The sequence below is a fragment of the Sceloporus occidentalis genome, unplaced genomic scaffold, assembly GCF_023333645.1.
Source record: "Sceloporus occidentalis isolate IW3139 unplaced genomic scaffold, rSceOcc1.0.p SCAF_3, whole genome shotgun sequence".
Lineage (NCBI taxonomy): Eukaryota > Metazoa > Chordata > Lepidosauria > Squamata > Phrynosomatidae > Sceloporus > Sceloporus occidentalis.
Window position 1 is genome coordinate 88,898,656 of NW_028316983.1, and position 23,093 is coordinate 88,921,748.

Below are 23,093 nucleotides of genomic sequence, written 5' to 3' on the forward strand. Positions count from 1 at the left end.
GAAGTGGGTTGAGCAGCTTTCATGCCTTCACAGCACCCCATGAGAATATCAGAGCCTGCAGACCACAGTCTAAGATCCACTGATCTTACCCACCATGTACTGCCTACCCCATCAAGATCATAAATTCCAACATTTCAGAGATCAAAACAGAGACCACATGCACTTAAAGATATCAGAGTGTGGTCAAGATTGCAAAAGTTATTAATAAGGAAGAACACTCAAGCTAGGAGAGGCTGCAGGAGTTTGCAGCAGTTTTCTGAGCCTTTGCATTCTGTGAAATATTTCACAGAGGAAAACCAGGATGCAAACAGCCAGGCAATAAGAGGGTAAAAGTTGTTAATGAGGAAGCTACAATCAGCCCTCCACTTTCATGGGTTTAACATTTGCAGATTTGATTATTCACGAATTTATCTGTGACACAGCCAGGAAGGGTGGGTGTGCCCCTCTTCCTCCCTCCCAAGCTTTTCCCTTTAAAAAATCCAAGGAGGGAGGGAGCAGCTGGGAAGGGTACATGCATGCCTCTCCTACCTTTCCCCATGGTTTGGCCAGCATGCTTCAGCCAGCCAAAGCACAGGGGAGGAGGGAAGGAGGTGCATATGGGCACAGCCTTCCCCCGTGCTTTGGCCGGCATCCCTCAGTCAGCCAAAACATGGAGGAAGATGAGGGGCATGCATGCATTGGGGCGGGGTGGGGCGGAGAGGAGCATGTGCATGCCTGTTGCTTCTGCCTTCTCCATATATTCATGTTTTTTCTACTTTTGTGGGGATCTTGCACCCCTAACCCCCCGTGAATGTGAAGGGCCGGCTATAGTTTTAATCAACAAAACCCAGGAGTTTCTATACTGAGTTCAAGAAAGCCTGAAAAAGAATACAGAAGAAACTCATGGGCCTACAGAGAAGGACAAGATTTCACCCCTTCTGTCATTCTTCCTTTTGCTGAGCTGAATGCAAACTACTTTTGCACTTTGAACTCAGTGTGCAGCAACTGAATTAAACTGGATATAAAAGGAGAAAGTTTGAGGAGGAGACAGAAATTGGGATGTCTAAAAAGTAGCTGAAAAAGTAAGATGACAGAGGATCAGTGTTGCCAACAAGCCTCGAAGATAATTCCCGGAAATGTTTGTCCAAAACCCGCTGAATGCCCCCAGATCACATGGAATATTCAGTCACAATTCCTGGAAAATTCCCATAATGTTAAAATGGCAGATGTTTTGCAAATAAACGTAAACATAATTGAATAAAAATAATTGTAACTTATTTCAACCCTCAAAATCACCATTGAACCAAACAAAGAATGTTTCAGTCCTTTTAAGATATTTATTTTGACATGAAGGGGGTTCAGGAAGCTTTGTGCCAAATAGAAATGTGTTCGGCTGCAACACACACACTCTCAGGGACATCACATTCACATGATCACACAGCAGCCACTTTGCTTTCCCCTGGAGCCTGAATGCCTGAGGGGGGGGGGGCAATCACTGTCCTCTCTCTGATTGGCTGAAAACTGTTAGTATGATTCCTCCAAATAGTTGGTTGGTTGGTTGGTTTGCTCTTGCTCAGTCCTCGCTCTCAGAGGGAGTCATTGAGAGAGAGAGAGTTTTTTCTCCAGCCCTCTCTCTGATTGGCTGAAAACTGTTACACTCCAGCAGTCTGGAGCTGAAAGGGCCAAAGTCACGGAAAAGGCACTGAATTAGAGCCACGCGCGAAAATCACACGAAAAGCTCTGAAAAGTCCCCGTTTTCGCGTGAAAGTCGCGAAATTGGCAACACTGCAGAGGATTGAACAGGGCTCTCCCTGCCAAATCAGGACAGTTGGAGAGTATCCTGAGAGGATAACACATATTTTAAAGCCAAGTATAGCAAAGTACAGCTCTGGGGTGTTTTTGCAGTACTTGAACCTCAACTCCCAAGATCAACTCAGTGATTCAGCTGTTTAAATGTTTGCAAATGGCCCCTATATTGTTGCATGCCCTTAAACATTTCACAGATAAACAGGGACACTTGTGGCCAAGCAACATCAGAATGTGGTCATGATAACAAAAGTTATTAATGAAGGAGAACAGGTGCCCTTGGAGAGCTGGGGAAGTTTGCTTTTGCCTGAGCCTACTGGGAAAGGCAAGATTTTATGCCCTCTGCTCCAATCTCTCATCCTGAGTTAACTGAGTGCAAACTACTTTTGCACTTCGAACTCAGCTTGCAGTAGTGGAAGTAAGCCAGGGACAATGAGGGAAATGAAAGGAAGAGAAAGAAACTGGGACTTTTTAAAAGCAGCTGAAAAAGTAGTCCCTGAGGGTATCCACACTGCAGAAAAGAAATAAAGCAGTTTGATTCCACTTTAATTACTGTGGCTCTATCCTACAGAATCCTTTGATTAGCAGTTTGGTGAGGCAGTCCTGGCAGCCAAGATGATCAAACTGAGGCTATCGTTCTTTGGCCTCATCGTGAGAAGGCACGGTTCATTAGAAAAGACAATAATGCTAGGAAGGGTAGAGGGAAGTAGAAAGAGAGGAAGACCCTATGTCAGATGGCTAGGGAGGTCATGGGCATGGATTTGCAGGACTTAAGCAGAGCAGTGGGACATAGGGGGGCTTGGAGATGTCTCATCCACAGGGTCACCATGAGTCAGGATCGACTTGAGGGCAGTTAGCAATAATAAGAAGAGACACCAGAGCTCTCTGACAGACCAGGCTGAGTATCACACCAAGCTACTAATTCCAGGATTCCACTATGATAGTTAAGGTGATGTCAAACTGCTTTATTTCTGCAGTGGTGGGGGGGAGCTACCAGTCAGATTTGGTACAAAGGAAGGGAAGCTGTGCTGTTTAACGCTGAAAAATATACATTTATAAAACTAGAATTAGATGAATGTCCACAGTTTTTGTTTTTGTGTTCTTCTTAGAGGTTTCCAGAGGTTCTCAGGTGTGTAAAATTCACACATCAACCCACTAGAGTTTTCCACCTCTGTTTTCAAATCCAAAATACCCTTTTCGTAGACTTGGAGTCTACGGTCTTGCTCTTCGCAGGAGGGACAAGTAGGGAGGGATAAAATGGCGACCTGCACCCACACGTGGTCCCATGCGCATGCCATTATTCTCAATGGGACTTGAATATTTGTGAGTTGCCATTTTTGGGAGGGGGGCTGGAACAGATCCCACACAAATTGAGAGGGGCTACTGTAGTTGCCCTTTTTCTATTTGTTGCCCTGTCCCTTTTTGAAAAGCTTTGGATGGTCTACCTCTCTCCTCTGAAACCTAGTACTCTGAAAGACAAGGATTGAAACAATCTGCTCAAACTGTTTATGGGATTATCCCCTCTAGAAAATCTCATTTGCAATCTCTATTTGACAGAGAACCTTAGCAGTAGGTGGAGGCCAGCTCTTACAGAAAGAAAGCATCCCGATCCTTTTGTGTCTTTAGAGAATTGCCTTGGCTTTTCAGCCATACATGGATGTCAAGGTGATTGTTCCGTAGCTGAGGTTTAGAACATAATAGGATTGGGGAATAGCCTTTCGTGTTAAGATGTTTTGTAATATGCAGTGAATGAGGTATGTGTTTGGAGGAGGAGAGCATTCAATTTTCCCCACTGTTTATGTTTGTTTATTATTTTGTTTTCATACTAAATATGAGCTCATATTTAACTGCCTTGGCTCAATACTATGGAATTCTGGAATTTGTAGTTTGTTGTGGGACCAGAGCTCTCTGACAGAGAAGGCTAAATACCTCACAAAACTATAATCCCCAGAATTCTATAGTATTGAGCCAAGGCAATTAAAGTGGTGTCAAACTGGATTATTTCTGCAGTGTGGAGGCAGCCTCTGTTGCTGATCGTTTTGTTTGTAGTTCTCCCATCTGTACAAATAGTGAAGGAAAATGTTTTAAAAAATTAATGTAGTTTGTTTGATCCGTAATGGTAATGGTAAATATTTTACTTTGTTACAGAGGTTCACCAGACAGAGATGGGACTGTAAGTATAGAACCTTCTTTACTGAATTTATTTTTAAATTAGATGTGTCGAATGGAAACTGCTTCGCCAACCTGTGAATCAACATAAGCAAATTTAACCCTTTCTATTTCTATTTTGATATATTGGATGTATTAATATTTTCAGTTTCTAATACTGGCTGATGTTCAGTGCTTGCTTCAATCCAGTCTGAAGCGTTGGTCTGGGAGAATATTTCTCACTCCCTCTCTGTCACTCTCCTTTTGATTTTTTTTTTAAATGGTGAAATAATTTTTCTTCATGTAATTCTTCATATATAAAATAATTATGAGAGTGAACAAATACCAACCAAATATGTGAAAGGTTTACAAACATGTATTTTTAGCACTTACTACTTGTAAAACAGAAACATGGATAATGTGAAAACAATTAAGAACCTATGGAAAATAGAAATAGGAGATGGGTTGCTCTTGAGTTCACTGTTGCTTTTATGTACGGTTTTAGGTTTTGAGTCTCTTAGAATTGGACTTTAGTAGGAAGCGCACCTCTTCAGCTAGTAGACTTTAAGTTTGCAATGAAGAATGTTGGGCTCAGATATGGATTTTATTTGCTTTTATATTGATTCTGACTTTAAAACTCTTGTTTAAATTTATCTTGTGAAGAAGCTAAGGGAAATTGGAGCAGTTTACTAGTGGTCTTGAACAGATATTCACCAGTGGAATGGAAATACTGTAAGTCATACAAAATGTCATTTCTCTCCTAAAATTACAGGAATTTGAGTGCTAAGGGCCTTTCCAGATGATTATTTCTTGCATAATAAATGAGTAGCAGTTGAATTGGTCATGATCCAGATTTTTTTTTATTCCTTCAAAAAACACATCAGTATTTTGAACATTACATTTCCCCAGCATGTATTATTTCACTGGGAAACTGTTCTTACCCCCAGCTAACATGTCCCTCTTGCTGTTTTAATAGTTCACACTTGGAAGGACTGTGTGAGTCCCGCAGTTACTGATAAAACTTGTGGAATCATTAGTGATGAGCCCTATTTTATGTCCCAATGATCATGTTTTCTAACCTTATTTGTTTTAAAAACATTTTTATAAAAGCTTTCCCCCTATATATAATTCCAGTGTTGGTATATTTGCCTAGTCCTTTCAAAATAAGTGGCAAATGCCAACAAGACTAATTTTTAAAAATTCTCCTGCAGAAAAGCTCTACTGCATTTTTCCCCATCTTAAAACACTATACGATTGTCTTTCCATGACAGGAGCAATTTTCCTCCTTCTTAAAACAGTATACCATTTTATCTCCATTACACATCTGTCCCAAATATTTTTAAAGGAACTGAATACTTCTTCTCCACATAGCAAGACTATACATCTTCCTACATGTCTCCAGTTCTTTATACAGGGATGGACTCTCTCCATACAAGTGTTGGATTGGGGTCAAACAAATGCAGCACTAAAAATTAATTCCAGAGGGTGCTGGACAGTTTTATCTTCTGGAAAGGCCCTGCCTGATATGTGTGTTTAAAACCCACTTAAAAACAAACAAAAACAAAAACCTTCTGACCCAAGATCCTTAATTCTCAGTCCTAAACAGATTTGCTGCAAGTAAACAATTATTTTTTTAAAAAACTGAATTCTAAGTAGGTTTGCTTAGCATCGCAGCTTTAGAGAGACACTCCCCCCCTGCATTCACAGATCTTTTTGCATCCCCATTGTGTTCTGTCAAGCACTTTTAATTTACTTTTCTTTGAAAAAGCAGACAGCATTTGGGGTTCACATATTTATTTGACAATTTGGTCAAGGTTCTGTTCAGCAGGAAAAAAGAAACAAAAAACTTGTAGACCTCCAAAACATGCATGTTGGTTCACTCTCCAGGACTCATCTATTTTGTGGATTTGAACAATTACAGGCCTGATAGTCAGAACATGAGGAAAGAAAGATCACAAAGAAGCCCTATGAAAACAGGTTATGTCCTCATCTGTTCACTTTCCTGAATATACAGTTTAATGTGACAACAAAGTACTGAACAGAAAATGCAGAATTCTCCTTTGTAGAAATGTCCATAATTTTGAGTCTGCTTTTCTACAATGGATGGTTTGCCTTATTTCAAAGGAAATACAGAGAGAGAGAGAGAGAGAGAGAGAGAGAAAGAGAGAGAGAATGAGTCTGGTAAAGGTTTCTCTTCAAGGCTCTTTGATATTTGAGATGGTCTAATAATAATAATAATGATAATAATAATAATGATAATAATAATTATTTATTTATATTCCGCCTCTCCCTTCTTGAGGATCAAATATATTGAAAGTGGAAGAGCCATTATTAGATCTCACAATGTCTTTTTCTTGGCCATAAGAATCCAAAGGTATAGGGAGATTTGGAAGGGAGTCATAGCACTGCCCTTCTCATCCTGCCCTTTAAGGGACCAGAAAATATTCCTGACAATTGTTTTTAAAGTATTACATTCAGTATTTTTGGTGGAAATTTTTCCACACCATTTCTATCTATCAAAATAAATTGAAACTATTTCAATATAGGTTTCTGTGTTTTGGATCATCTACAGCTAGTAGCAACTATTGAGTGCGGAGCAATCTGTACTGGAGAAATAAGTGAGAGGATCTGACTCTGCTATCCCACCTCCGTAGCTATGGTCAAAATCCTATCCTGATGCCTCATTGATGCATTTCAATGGCAGCAGCAACAATGAAACTGGGAGATCTTATGAAAGATTTCCCACATCACATCTACTTTGGGCCGCCATGCCCTAGTTTTCACCAAACAGGCAAGCAAGTAATGTGGTTGTACTGTCTTCTGTTTTCAGCTTTTTTGTGATGTTCAAGGCAGTCAGCCTGTTTTTCTGTCTATAGAGAGTTCAAAATATTAAGATATAACCAGTTGGGAGTCTGGCAAACACTTAGCTTGTCCGCAACTTTGTTTTCTCATATTAGCCAACTTTATTTCTCATTAAAAAGAAAAATTACACTATACTTTTCTTAAAAGTAAGTGGAAAGAGAGGAAATTGTACTTGATGCCTTCTAAAGTTACATTTTTAAAAGGTCATTATTCTGTAAGACATGAGCCTGGAAAACAAGGATTTATTTTCAATATGTAAAGTTTAGTACAATGTAGTTTTAGTTTTATGACAATTTTAAAAATTGTGGATATAGAATTCTAATAACGTTAATAAAGGAAAAACAAATAATAACCAGAGCTTTTAAGCACCATGTTACAACTGGTTACATGATCAGTTTGCTCTTAATACTGCAGAGGCCACAGGGGCTGTATATAATTATGGGTAAAAACAGGACTGACACATAGATAAAGATGATGTTGCCTGGATTCAAAGCTTTTTTGCTTTTTTAGCCAAAATCTGAATAAAAATACTCAGGACCACACTATGAAGAAGCACCTGCAAAGGAGGTGCTGAATTCCATGATAAAACTACAATACTAAGGTCCAGTGCAAAAGGTTGGCAGATCAGCTGAAAGTGGCCTCTACAGAAGTTTCTTTGAGCATGTATTCCTGAATTTTATGGCAATATGAAGATCTCTTTTCTAGAATCTATACTAAGGAAAAAACCATTACAATTACTAATATCTATCCCTATAAAAGTGCTACTTTCTGCTGAATAGAACCCTATCATATGCTCTATGATAGTCTGCTGATGGCAACTTTAAAATTAGCAAGTAATCCCTTTGAAAAGTGCATTCTGAGCTTGCTTCCTCCATGTACAGTAGTTTCGTGCTTTCTTAAAGAAAAAAAAAAAGCTCCCAATACTTTAACCCTTTCTCTATAAAAAATAAAATCCATTCCAGCCACCCAGCCCTCATCCTCATGATCCACCCTTCAATAGCAAACCAGAGTGTGCACAGGAAGGAGGAAAAACAGTTTCGGTAAGGACATGAATATTAGTTTAAAGTTTCCAGGGGGTTGGTTTGGAGCAACTGTAAGCCTGGCAGAGGCTTTTGTGGTTTTCTCATGCACAAATGTATGTTTAAAATAGTTTTGTCCCTGCTCATTTCAGTGCATTTTTCACTAAGACAGCCAACTACTGCAAATATTTTTCCTGTATTTCTGATGTATTTTTAGTGTTTAGAACCTAATTATTAGTGTCTTCTGATACATAGCAAGATTTTATTTGATTCAGTGTAATTAATGATAATCCAAGTAACTACAGATGGGAGAAAATTTACCTTGTCATGCATACCAAGTTTGGCTGCAATTTTACACTGCATACTGCATTTCTAATGCACATTTTGAAGTGAAATTAAGAAATGTTCATTCCACTTATGTTGTTTTAAACATTAAATATTTGATTTGAATGTGCAGCTATGTAAGTGCTTTGTGACTAGTTTTCTATCATGAATAGGATTTTAAAATCAATCTTTCTATTGTATGCCTCTGCATTTGTGAATAATTTGGTTGTTTTACCTTTTGGTTATGTTCAAGGTTGCCTTTTGTGGGGGGGGGGGGTGAACATGGAAAGCTACCTTATACTAGATTAGACTGTTATTTCATTTGAACCAAAACTGTGTGCTTCAGAGTGGCTTCTGTTTGCTAGGGTTTCAGATAGACTTTCATATTACCTGTTACCTGCGCACTTAATCTGAGGATGCCAGGGAATCAACCTGGGATCTTCTGCATCTAGACCCCTGAGCTGTGATCCTACCCACCTTTGTCTTTGTCATAAGCCATAACATTTTACCCATGAAAATGTAACATAGTGGTCTCTTCCTGCAGTCCTGGCGTGTACTCTTGGTTTTAGGAAAGTCAAGACAGTTATGGGGTAGTATTGTCTTTCTTAATGTTAATCAATAGAAAGTCCTACTTGACCTTAGACAAATTACAGGTTATTGACATCCTCAGCTGGAAACTTACAGTTTTGTTATACTGTTTACCAAATGAATGAATGTGCACACTGATTCCTTTATTTGAAACCTATTGTTTTTAACTGTGTATTACAGAAGAGAACAAATGGTGCTCCAAATGGGTTTTATTCAGAGATTGATTGGGAACGATATGTAAGTAAGAATAATAGCTTGATATTCATACTCCCCTAAACCATCCCTCATTCTCAAGGAATTCTGGTTAATTTTTCCTTTTTGATATCACTGTCAAGTTCCACCTATAAGTCCTGTGAGATACAAACTGCACAGAGGGCAAGGGGGTTCCCTTACGTCTGGTGGAATACAGAGACATTAAGAAAGAGCTGCAGAGATATTTGCTGTTTCAACACTCCTTCAAATTGTTGGGCATGAGATTGTTTGCTTTCCTACTAAGCCCTATATGCAGAGGTCTTTGTACTTGCCAAAAGGCTGAAGAAAAAAGTGGAGTCTTTTCTCATTTACTAGACAGTATATGTGTTCTGCCTACCTATACCATTGCCTGATTCCAGCATCCTAAAACTGCCATTAATGTAGTGTGTGGGGACTGGGGATAATATGGCTACACTGAAGGAAGAAGATAATTTCAGAGAGGTGTCAATGAATGAAACCAGCTGTGTCTGAAACTAAATTATTGGAAGCAGTATATTCCAGAATAATTCTGATCAGGGATGACTTAATCATCCTGTTTCTGGCCCATGCCTCTTTTACATGTTTTCTGTCATAAATCCATTCTGACCTAATTCAGCAGAAATCTGCACTTTTTTAAATGCACAAAACCTCCCCTTTTTTTGGACATAATTTCTTCAAAACATTTATTTTTATACCTTTGTGTCATTGCTTTACTTAATTAGGAGGTGTATACTCCACTTTCCCATTTATGTGCAGAGACTAGAGCAATTAACAGGGCATTTGACTGAAAAAAAACCCAGGTTCTTGGATAGACTCTTCACTTAAATTACCCCATCCCAACTGGGAAAACGTTATGTGTGCCAGTAGTTTATTGGATGTATACCCATCATTAATGAGATATTGGTGGGAAGAGGAAATACTGCTAGCTGTCTTATATCTTTAAATAATCAGTTCTTTCACTGTATTTGATGCATCAGAATTCACCTGAACTTGATGAAGAAGGATACAGCATCAGACCAGAAGAACCAGGCTATATCCTTCACTGTTAATTTTGAAACTGAGGGGTGGAGCACATGGGTAAAATAAAGCGGTTTCCATCAGCTTTGAAGGCAGGGTGTTTAGATGACACATGCTTCCAAAGCAGGCAAAAACCAGACTGAAGCAGTGCTCCAGTCTGCTAAAAACTGGAGCAAACAGAATCAGGGATAGTTCAGCTTAGTACAGAAGATGTACATTTTCATGCCTCCAGATAAATGCCCCAACACACATGCAGAGTTGCGGCAAGGCAAAGAAATGAAAGTGCAACAACTCAAATTGATGTGATTACGATATACGCAAACCAGGCAGTCCAACAGGGGGACATGGGTGAAGAGGGCATGTAGGCAGGGCCTCCATGATTGTGCTTTGCCAATGTACCACTCACACACTGATGCCCTGAACAGTTGGGGCATTGTGCATGCCCTGTGTGGCTGATCAAAGGACAGATATCCAATGGGATGGCATCTGAGCAGATGTGGGAGGTACTTTGGGGTTTCCAGTGGTGTGTTCATGTGATGGTACACATGTATGGTGGGGAGGCAACTAAAAAAATACTCATTGGTGCAACCTGATGCTGTGCTGTGTGGTCAGGCCATACACATTCAGCTTGCCTTGGGAGTGGGCTGTGTAGGCAGCAGGATTGAGCTACTTTTTCCTGCCTGTCTGCTCTAGCCTTTAGTTTACAACCTCTGAAAAAACTATGGTTTAGTGGCATGGCTATGTGTTGTTGTGTGCCTTCAAATAATTTTCAACTTATTGCAACCCTATGGCGACCCTATCACACAGTTTTTTGGGCAAAATATGTTCAGAGGTTTTTACTTTCCTCTGAGGCTGAATGTGACTAACTAGAATCACTCAGTGGATTTCTATGGCTGAGTGAAGATTCGAACCTTGGTCTCCAGAGTCATCGTACAATGGTCAAACCACTACATTAGATGGTTCTCAGGGTTGCTACATTTTTAAATAATGTAATCTCTTCCACTGATAATGATTCCAAAGTTACAACTAATTAAGTAATACAAAATGTATTTTATTATTTCTGGGGAAAGTGACATTCTTACATTTGAGAAGGATAGCCTTTGCCAATGGCAATAATAGCAGTTCTTTCTCCTCCTTTTACATTTTTAAAGATTATTTTTCTTCTGTCCTTTCCTCTTGAATTTTTCCAAGACAACATTTGGAGAAAGATCAATTCAATCAGGTCAATCTAATTTTAACAAAGATAACTGAAAATGAAAGGGGGAAGAGGAGATAGCTACAATCATTCAAGCCAGCAGTAGTGACCACCCCCTAATTTGCCTTACTTTCCTAATCCTGTTTCATGCATAGTAGGAAAATATATTAAAAGGAATAACAACAGCTAAATATATTGAACAGAAATTGCTGCACAGCTCACTATAAAAGCGTGCCATGGCAATAATGTTTATCACTAGTAGCCATGGACAGCCTAAGCCATTACATTTGCAATTCATTATTATTCTACCAAACCGTTCCCTGCAATTGACTAATGTAGATCCAAAACACACTGCAGAAATAACCCAGTTTCAGATCACTTTAACTGCCCTGTCTCAGTGCTAGGAAATCATGGAAGTTGTATTTGGTTGTTGCACCAGTACTCTCTGATACAGAAGGCTAAATGTCTCAGAAAGCTGCAGTTTCTAGAATTCCCTAGCACTGAGCAAGGGCAATTAAAGCAGTCTTAAATTAGATTATTTCTGCAGTATGTTTTGGACATAGTTGTCTTCTAGAACATGTCCCTGATAAATTCCTCTTAAGTTTAGTTGTTAGCTACTCATTGTTAACTACCCAAGGCTAGATTCCATAGTTCTGTTGCAGTTCTCTTTAACTGTGTTCTACCTACCAAAGGAAAGCACTTTTATTCCTCAAGCGAATCTGAAGAGGAAGAGGAGGCACATAAAAAATTCAACATTAAGATCAAGCCCTTACAATCTAAAGATGCTCTGAAGAGTGCGGCAACTGTTGATGAACTGAAAGCTTCTATAGGCAACATTGCACTTTCACCTTCTCCAGTGGTAAGCAAATTGTTGTTTAATATGCTGCCTAATTAGGATGCTATTGATTTTTTTTTTGTCTAGTTATAGCAGTTGGTCTGTGCTATTAGCATTTTGTTATACCAAATTTTGGGTTCAGCAGGTAGATCAAAGTGTCAAGACTTGTCAGAAACTACTTTAGGTTCAAGATAAACTAACAGTTGCCAGAGTTTCCTGTATGTGTGAGATGTTCAACCAGCTTTTTGTTAGTATGTGGTTGAACTGCAGTAGCAACTTTCTATGCATTTCAGCAAGTCTTACATTTCTCAAGTGAACAAATGGCATTAATTTGATCAATATCGAAGAGTGGAGTGGTTGCAGTGCAAAAAAGAAAAAGATTCTAGTTATGAATGATTTCTTTTTAAAAAAAAATAAGTGTCATATTCTTCTTGGTATGTACTTTAATTGTCGCATTCACAATCCAGAAAGCGATGCACTGATTCTGATGAGCTGACATGATTTTTTTTCTTTTAAACTATTTTCCCCACCTATCCCCATGTTTTATACTGAGCCACCTTCTGAAAGCTAGAAAAGCTTCAAAAGCCATTGCGATGTGCTGAAGTAACAGTAATTATTTATTTTTTTTAAGGAGAGAAAATTTGCAATTATGATTAGAAGCACAGTTGAATCCTTTGGAGCAGAACCAGACATTTCAGTTAATTTTGTGATTCTTTTAAAGAGGTCTTGCTGTGTCTTCACATTATGCCAGGCCTCCACTTTGAAGATAAAGACTGACACCTGGATAAAGTGATCTTCTTTCCTTTTGTATTGTTTCCAGAATAAAATTATTTTAAGAACTGCTTTTATGCCTACATCTCTAGGTTCAGTTTCCTAGGAACTGAATACAGTGAGACTTACTTCTGATAAATATCAATAGCATCATACTATTTTTTTAAAAAAAAAAACTTTAATGCACAATAAAAATGTATTCAAAACGTATGCAAAAATATAAATTGTCAGTATGACCTACAACCTTTCTGCTGGATATATACTTAAAACTACAGAGTATATCAAGAGAGAAATTCAAGGGAGTTTTTCATAATTCCTTAAACTGAATACAATGACAAAGGCATCAGTGGCCTAAATTCATTTGCTACTTTGAAGCAAAGTAAACCCATTGATTCAAAGTGTTTAATGTGTCAGTCAGTAAAGTGATTCAGTGAATCTGCTCTACTCTAGTTTGACACTGCTTTAACTGCCATGTATCACTGCTATGGAAACCTAGAATTTGTAGTTTGTTGTGGCACCTGAACCTATGACCGAGAAGGCTAAATAGCTCACAGAACTACAATTCCAAGATACCATAGCACTGAGCTATGCCAAAGAGGTGTCAAACTGCATTTTTCCCTACAGTGCAGATTAGACTGCAGACCCAAGGAACAGTGACAGAAAACATGGAGATTTAGGTCAGTTCAGCATGCTTCCAGCGTGCTGCCAACATACTAGTATGATCTGCAGAAGACAAAAAAATTCCTTATGCTTTACACAAGTACACAGTTGTCAGCCCTTGCTTTAAATTCATCTCTGACACAAAAATCAACTTTCTCCTTCTTGGACACTGCAATTAGATTTGTTACTCCACCAGGAGACCTGGAGAATCATAGCAGTTCCCTGAGACTTCATCCATGCCCTGATATTTGGCTGAGTTTGTTTAAGCGTGTTCATTTTTAAAAGCCTTGATTGGAGAGACTTTTTCAAAGAGAACATCTTGCATTTCTTCCTAAAGCAAGTTTCTTTATTCTCTTGCTCTTTCTGCATTTGCATTTAGAAAGCAGGAGCTGTTATGGTTGAGTAAAACGAAACAAGTACAGTTGTCCCTCTGTTTTCCCAGACTTGGAATTTGCGGCCCTCGGCTGTTTGCGGGCAGCAAATGGAGAGGGACAGAATGGGGCACACGCCACCATTCAAGCCAATGGGGCTTGAATATCAGTGATTTTCCATTTTCATGGGTGTGTGTGTGTCCGGAATGGATCTCTGCAAAAACGGGGGGGGGGGGGGGGGGGACTGTATTGCCATACTTCATAAAAGTTATAAAATTCCCTTATGTGGGAATCCGTTCCAAACACACACATCCTGCATGTAAGGGAAATACAGTGTATGCTCGAGTCTCATTGAAAACAATGGGGTGCATGCACACGGTATGTGCACCATTGCCTCTTCTGCTGAAAGCACCCACATATGACTCAGACACACTGTATATTGTAAGCACCTTGATTAGAGATGCAAAACAACCCCTCTTGTATAACCTGGCAGCTGTAGATGCCACTGAATATACCCCACCTTTTTTACTGGGTATTGAAGAGCAAAAGGAAGAGACTAAAGACTGAATTGTTTAGTTAGATGACCTGAAGCTGCTTAGGATGGGATATATTGCAGTGGACAATGTTGGGAAGATGTATGCCATTTTAAAGACAAGAACCACACAGAGATGCTCTTGTGTCATTTCTAAATTGACACATAGAGGGCCTTCTTACCTGAATTCACTTTTTAACTTGTTATTTACTATTGGAAAGAAAGACAGGTGACCTGTGCTCATTTGTTCTGTTGCTAAACATACACAGGTGCTGAATTTTCCTGGTTGTTTAATGTCTTATTATGTCATGTTTTGTCACTTTGGGGCTGAGCAGATGAGCCAGGATATGATGGGTTCAGTGTGTGCTTTCCTAGCCCTGGTACCCAGCCTGGTCCATGCCTGGGTCAGCACAGTGATGGATGAGTTTTTACACACTCGTCCCTATGCCAACCTGGGACCCGCTACCGGTGTGTACTCTCTATCTTGCCATGTTGTTGCTAGTATCAAGACACACACCTGTCACCACATTTGATGTGGAAACAGGGTACCTGGCTGCACCCTTGTGGCCAGGTGCCCCATTTCCACATCAGATGTGAAAATGGGGGGCTTCTCAACACCAGTAATGACACAGCAAGGTAAGGAGTGGGGGGGATGTAAACAGCTGGGCTTGCCACTGACTTTCCAGGAAACTCCACAGCAAACCAGGGTTCAAATTGACGCTGAGTAAAGGCGATTTACCTTGGGTTTAGGTTGGATCGACTGAATCCCTGTCCAGTTTGGCAGGATTGGACCCAATCCTAGCCCTGGGGTTTTGGCTTGCATTGTCTGAACTAGACGATACAGGGCTGGGGGGAATACAGACCTTTTGACCTGTGCAGACAACCGCTAAGATTGAGATGCTTTCTCAGCCAGACACACATAGAGTGTGTTTCCTTGTAACCCTAATTCCTGACTAGCTTCAAACAGCTATAGACAATTAAACCAGGACTTTTGGTTTTTCAAAAACAAAAACAAAACAGGCTCTATGGCTCAATTACAACCGGTTTCCAGCAGTGAGTGAGCTGAGGCCTCTTGGGAAAAGGATTTGTATTGGAGCCATGGACCATGAAGGCTAGGATGTAAGCAGTAGGAAAATTCTAGAATTCTAGGGTCTGACTCATTGTAACCTAGGGAAGGTAGCCTATTGCATACTCTCCAGCATTTCACAGATGTTCCCCCTGCTAAATCAATTAAGTACAAACCACTTTTGCACTTTGAATTCAGTTTTAACAGCTGCAGTAAGCTAAAGACAAAGCAAGCAAAGGAAACAGAAACTGGGACATTTTAAAAGCAGCTTAAAAAGTGAGACCACATAGGAGTAATCAAGATTATCTCTGCCCTATAGAGACAATTGGAGGGTTGTATGTTGGAGGGGATGTATATGGAGGTAAGATCACCTAGATTACAAGCTGCCACATATGCTCAGAGCTCCATACCACCAATTCTCCTCTCCCAGGAATCAGTCTGAGTCTTGTTTCTGAAACTTTCATGAGACTCTCTGGGGAGAAGCCATGACAGAGTGTATACTGACAACATAAAAAGAGCATGACTGTAACACTTCTAAAACTGATCCCTGTTCACTGCTTATGAGGCTAAAACATATATTTATAATTTATGAATAGTACTAAACAGTAACATCTTATGACTATAAACACTCTTGATTTTCAAATTCATCAAAATAAATGATCTTTATGTTTGTAATTTGCAAATAAAATTTTTCACTTTTGTTATTGGCTTTTAGCAATTACATATCATTTGTTACTTAGGTTTTCCTTGTTTAATGTATTAAAGAGCAAACAAGCATGATGCTGGAAACCAGAGGGAAAAAACTGAAACTGGATTGAGCTAAAAATCAAACAAATTGTTGTAATCTTACTGCTGATACTGTGTTTGCAGTTTGTTTTTTTAAATCCTACTACACTATTTTTTCCACTTATAATTATGCACATATGTATGTGGCTGGATGATCTTTACTTTGGTAAGTGAGCTTTCTAGCCATTATGAAGTCACTATGCTCTTGCAGCTGGGTTTAGAGCAGGACAACAGTGTATTATTTTGCTGAATATGGAAGGCAGGTTCAAGAGTTGATTTGTGACACTCATTTCCTGGACTGTGGAAGATGTGGGGACTGTAAATCAGAATGATAGCTTTGTTGCAATGCAGAGAATGCAGCTTCCTGATCTACTTGTAAGGAGTCTGGGATGTGTGGCTGTAACACTTTCCATGGAAAGCAGGATGCTGAAAAGAATAAGTGAACCAAGCAATTCTATAACTACACCATGAAAAAGAGGGTTTGAACATAGACCAAGAAAAATTAATTGCTTCTGGCTCTTTAGTGGGCCCCTGTGCTCATGTACAAGGTGCATACACACATTAAGCAGTCAGTGAATTAAGATTTATGTTCATTTTAAAATATTATATGCTATTTAAAGAGTATAAATAACATATTGTTTACTAATACAGCCCTTAATTGGCAACAGGTGGATTCAAGTTTGTGTTTGAAATCATTATACAGTATATGTATCAGTTTTCAGTACTCCCGTTAACTGTCCAAAGGATAGGATCCATGTAAGTTCTTCTTCATTCCACTATCCTACACTAGATTCAAAGGCAATTAGAGAATTTGCCATTTAGAAAATCCATTGCAGAAAACTTCTGCCATTCTTTTCATTTTCTGTTGCACTGATTATAAGGAAAATCCATGAGACTTGAGTGTTCTTTAATACCACCTGTAGTAATGGATATCTTTTGAAACATTAGCTTCAGTTCAGATAGTGTGAGAGAAAGTTAGAAACTCTTAACTCAAGGTTAGCTGATGCAATAGATTGCCTAGCAGTCATACTGTCCATTTTTGAAAAACATTTGTTTTAAAAGATGATTGCGACTTCCTTCCTCAAAGCAACTTCCTTTTGCAATAATTTATATGAATGCTGATTTTTGCAGTTGTTACATGCCTTCAAGTCAGTTCCAATTTATAGTGACCTTACTCTAAGATTCTCTTGGCAAGGTTTATTCAGAGGAGCTTTGTCGTTGCCTTCCTCTAAGGCTCAGATAATGTGACTTCCCTAAGGTCACCCAGTGGATTTTCATGGCTGACTGGGGATTCAAGTCCTGGTCTTCCAGAGTCCTTGTCTGACATTCAGACCACCACCCTATGGTGGCTCTCTCTACTATCATTGTACTACTATTGACACCACTTAATCTTAGGAGATTTTGAAAGCAAACTTTGCTCTGCCTTTATTGCAAGTGCATATGATAGGTATACTATTGTGATGGAAATCTAACTTGAACGAGTGTTTTATATAAGGACAATATTACTTGTTGGCTTAGTCAATGGAAACTGAATACTTGATTTGGGTATAGGAGATGTTTCTTATATCATTATTTAAATATATTAGATTAAATCCAAACTTGACCTCAGTAATGTTTCACTAGAATTGGAGGAAGGGAGTAGAGTAGCATTTCCCCCCATTCCTCCTTTCCATGGCAGTGTCTTTTGTTCTTTGAAAGCTTCTTCAGAGGGTTGAAAGAACACTTGGAATGGCTAGGGAGATGATGCTGGGGCCAACAGGAGGAAAATGAACAAAAATCCCCTTGATGCACTCCCCAGCCCCATTCCTTCATTAGGAAGCTTCTGTTAACAGATCTTGGTTCCTCCTACCAAAATAACAGATCTCACTTTATAGAAAGAAGGAATCCTTCTGTTTGGAAAGATTGTCTAGACCCAGACCACTTATAGCTTTAAATACTGCATTGATGTTCCTTGGGCCCAAGACGTTGTAGCTTTTTAATCTGATTTATAGATATAGGAAACATAGGAATCACTTTTGAAAATTAACTTCGATGTAGATTGCCGTAATGTCTTGAATTACAGATTTTATGATCTGTGTGTTCTACACAGTGCTTCTAATTTTGCTAAGAGAAATTAAGTAATGACAATCATAGAAATTATATTTTCTTCCATCCAACATCATTATTAGCCTAGCAAGCCTAGCAAGCCTGCAATACAAGATACCAAAAGATTTTCGTTTAAGACGATTGACCTGTTTGAAGTTGATGGATTAATTTCTACACTAAAAACTTACCATAATGCTTCCCCTCTCACCATGTTTTCAAATTATTGGTGGAGTTTTGTTCCATTTGTAGCTTGTGCTTATTTCCCTCGAGGTTTTAAGCAATGATATTAGGTAGAATTACTGACCACATTAAGGAAATTAACATGGTCAGCTGATATAATATACTGAGAATTCTGATGTCAAAGCCACCTTTCCTTTACAGCACATCTATGGTTCTTTTCTTTTTCTTAATCTATATCAAATTTTTGACTATATAGATACTTCACCTATTAAACACTTTTGAATATGTATGTAGTCAATCCTCGTTCTATACCAGTTATGCTTATAGACTGAGTAGTGTTTTGGTCAGTCCAATAGCCTACATTGGACAACAGCCATCTGCTCAAACGTAAAGAATCATCACACAAGAACACTTGGGACTGAGTAACATTTGTACGATATTGCAGTTTCTAAAAATAGAAAGAAGAGAGTGAATGGCTGGGAATCAATATATGACTTTTTAAAAAAAGGATTATGAAGAATGCACTATTGGCCATTGACTATAATAATAAAGATAGATTAATATTCTAGAAAGGAAAACTTGTTGCTAGAAACAAGACATTGGAATAGGAATCACTCTTCAAAGAAGCTGTCTTTAAAGACAAGAGGTTTTCCTTTTCATCCCATTCTCAAGCAGATGTCAAACAAATAAAATGAAGCTAAATGAGAGGGCTTCCGCTATTGAATCGGCTGAAGGAAGTACTCAGAGCTTTCTGATGAGTGATAATAAGTCTCTATTAGATTACCAAAGGACGTGTGCTGTTCTGATGAATAACTCATGACTTAAATGGTGCCGCTGACTTCCAGAACTAGCCTGCTTAGTCTGATACATGTCCTTGTTTACTTAGTGGATCACATCTTTCATCCCCTTTAATGTGTGCTATATGATGATGGTAGCCTCCAGCTTGTGTTTTCTTGTTTAAATCAACAATACCAGAATGATGCTGGGGTATTTTCCTGTTTAAGAAGTAGCTATAGCTTAAAAATACACAAGCAAAACAATGAAGACTTATTTTAAAATTGTGCCAGAATCAAATCAAGTGGATTCTTTCAGTCACCTACAGATCTGTTGTCGTGGTATAAAGAAACCAAAAACAGAGTCAGTTTCTTTGAAAGTCAGTAACTTTTTGAGATTGTCAGTCTTTCTTAATGTTCTTTCATATTTATTTACAGTATTGCATCTCATGTGGCTGTTTTATCAGATTTATTCATCCGTGTATCTGATATGCCAGTAAAGTTTAACTTTCCGTCCTTGAGAATAATGCTTATTGATCTTAGTAAACTGTTATCAAGGGTGGTCAAAGCTGCACTTGTATTATCAGTGTACAGTTTTGTACGACTTCTTCTTCTCCATAAGATTACTTTGCAGGCCTTTCACAAATTCTTTGCTAGTATGTTTATACTGAAGTCGTATTCATAGTTAGATGCAGAGCCTGAGAACTTACTTTTTAAATGTAACTTGTTGTGTAACTGGCTGTAGAGGGGACTCCTAAATAACAAGTTAACATTACTTTTTTAAAAAATGGTACATTGTTTGGTGTTCTTTCATTCTTTTTTGTTCTCTTTTTTTAAAAAACAATCTGTCAAAAAGGTATGGCAGTCTCTTAAAAGTGAGTGCAGAATTTCCCTCAAAAGTCTCCCAATGGATTTTTAGTTACCAGAACATAACAATTAAAAGTAATGTTGATAATTGCTCATTAAACAACAAAAGTTATGAGACCACCATTAATATAATTATAATATATTATAATTATAATTATATATATTATAATGATATATAAAATAATAATATAATGAAGAGTAATGTGTTACAAGGAACATTATTATTTGTAACACTTCCAAGTTCTGCTTAGAAGACGCATTAAAACCAGTAAGATTTATTCCCAATTTACTTTGCTTAGGACTGGTCTGTAAATATTATTAATGGGTTATTTCATAGAGGCTGGTTTTATTTTCTCAAAGGTTACTGGATATTTGAAAATGTCTGTTTTCTTGTCTTCATTTGTTAATGCATTCTATAGAGGAAAAGTCCGGTAAGAAATTGTCTTCTTCAGGCCTTTATGCCTATGTTTTTAAAGAATTATTTCTTTAACCAGTGTTGTTTATTGGTTTATCAGACTATAGATCCAAGATTATTATATTAATTATCTTATTATTTGTGAGAATTGGCCACTTTCCGTGATACTTATATTATGAGTTGTACAGTTTGCTTCATTTTGTGTTTCTGCTTTATTTTATTCCCCCCCCCCCCCCAATATAGAATGTTTGCAAATATTTTGCAGTGGAGTTTGTTACTGTGAAAAAATAAATAAGAAAATATTGCTTTATATCCTAGGATAAATGTGGATAAATGTGATCTCTGCAAATTTCCTGGAGTAATGTATGGATCTCTATTAATTCCACCTCAAGTTTCTTATGTGTTCCTGAAACTGTTAGGTTGCCTTTCAGATGGAGGAAGGGGAAGGACTGGTTCTCCAGATATTGTTCAGCTGCAACTTTCAGCATCCTTCATTACTGGCCATGTTGACTGTGGCGGATCGAGTTGCAATCCAGCAACAACTGAAGGACCATAGTTGTCCACCCCTGCTTTTAAGGAGATTATCACACGCAGTCTGGAGCGTTGGACAAATGTCATCAAAGTGGAGTGGAAGCGTCATGGTGTGATTGTGCCTGGCGCTTCTAAAATGAAATGGAAGCATTATTGTCATGGAACTGTCAGCAGAGAAGCCCTTTTCTTATTATTAATGGATTAATCCGTTAATAAGAAAACGGCTGCTTCCCTGACGATTCCATGATATTTCCATGATTATAACACTTCCATTTCAGCTTAGAAGCACCAGGCATGATCACATCGTGACTCTTCCACACCATTTTGATGACGTTTCGGTGGTGATGGCCATATGTGATAATCTCCTTAGGCTCACAGTTATTAGGCCCTGTACTAAACACTGTTTTCACTGACTTGACAGCTTTTTTGAATCATTATAAAAATTCTGAGTAGAATAGGGCTGACCTCACCTCACAATGGCAGGGCAAGGTACTTCTGCTGCTCAGGCTACAAATTCCCAGATGCTTCTGTGTGTCCCTTATTATGCAAGAGTAGTTTTGAAAGCTTGCATCTGCTTGGTGAGTTATGAGCAAAACACTGAAAAAGAATGCTGAGAAAAAAACACTGATGAAATTTGATATTGGCAGCAACATTTCAGCTTATATATATTGTGAAATATCTTTCTTAAAATGGATATGGCAGCCTGTTATTTACTGGAAGAAAAAACATACAGTTCTATTGACAAACACTTGGCTAGCATAAATTGGCATAGGTTCACTTAAGTTAACAAAGCAGCATGTCATAGGAGCTGAAGATCTGTAGAGTAATTCCTCAGCTGTAGCCCCAAAAATACTAGAATACTATCCAGTACAACAACTTCACTTTTATATAAAGCAGTATTCCATCTGACATTTTGTTCTGTGTTGAAATATGATTTATATTGATTCTTGTGCATCTTGATTTTTTAAAAATGATATTTAATTAAGAATTTTTGAATATTTATGCACTGTTAGAAATAGGCGCCAGCTGTATTTTGTTATATCTGCATTCATATAAACACAAGTCTACCTGTTTTTGTAATTGAAAACCAACCCCACCCCCAAAAAGTAACTTGCCAAATCTCTTCACAGCCCATATGCTTGTTTGTTTTTTTAAATAAGAATGTGCTTTTGGATGCCATGTAGTTGTCTGAATTACATAAATGAATGTTAGAGTTCCCCCATAAACAATGGCATGTTTTTGGCCTGAAATACCTGGGCCAAATAAGGTAGCTTTTGGCCGCTTTGGGGGCATGGCATTCAAACGATGCATGCCCCAATGCAGCTGGAAGCCATTCTGGCACCACGATCTGAGCCTTTGGACCAGATCAAAAAGAATGGATTAAATCCAAGAGAGAGGAGCGTAGGATTTTGACACTGAATTAAAACTTGTTAAGCTTCCTGATAAATGTTGCCTCCCATTTCCAAATGGATAATTTATCTCTTTAGCTATATCTATGGATGATCAAATGACACATGAGACAGAAGATTTGAGATTTATTTCTAAATTATTTTCTTATTTATTTATAATCATTTTAAAAAAGTAGCCCCGAACAGATTAAAGCTCTTGGACAGAAGTGAGGGGGGAGGGCAACCTGGAAAATTAGCTTTTAAAGTTTCCTATTTATGAAGCAAGAGGAAGATGTCATATCATCCATAACAGGTCTCACCCTGACTTTAGGCAGAGTGCAACAACTGTCACAGTGAAAAATGTCTGTGGAAGGGGAGACAGGAAGCAGCAACAAGATATTGAACAACAGAGATGGGTGTGCTATGTGGCCCAAATTGCTCCTGATCACCATTATTGAAGTAGCATTCCCTTGTCAGTTTTGTTATCTTTTTGTACCTGACATTGGGGAAGAGGGCATCTTCTCTTTTTGCTCAGGTTGAAATGTATCTTTGGCCAGCTGTTATCCAAAACTGTTCCCAGCCCCCATGTTCTGTCACTTTCTGACTTGCTATATGTTCTCTCTTACTTTTTGCTGATCACAGAGGCGCAGTCCGGTAAGAAGTT

The 23,093-nt window shown here is 38.4% G+C and overlaps 1 protein-coding gene across 12 annotated transcripts in view; it reads left to right on the forward strand.

Moving 5' to 3' along the window:
- SGIP1 (SH3GL interacting endocytic adaptor 1) overlaps positions 1-23,093 on the forward strand; it is a 127,593-nt gene that overhangs the window by 44,403 nt on the left and 60,097 nt on the right. For 6 of the 12 annotated variants that reach the window (XM_089515374.1, XM_089515375.1, XM_089515377.1 and 3 more), the window contains exons 3-7: positions 3,934-3,958; positions 7,758-7,835; positions 8,907-8,963; positions 9,935-9,989; positions 11,853-12,028. In XM_089515374.1, the coding sequence (XP_089371500.1) occupies positions 3,934-3,958; positions 7,758-7,835; positions 8,907-8,963; positions 9,935-9,989; positions 11,853-12,028 (391 nt within the window). The remainder of the gene's footprint in view (positions 1-3,933; positions 3,959-7,757; positions 7,836-8,906; positions 8,964-9,934; positions 9,990-11,852; positions 12,029-23,093) is intronic. The other 6 variants (XM_089515376.1, XM_089515385.1, XM_089515386.1 and 3 more) reach the window with 1 other exon arrangement.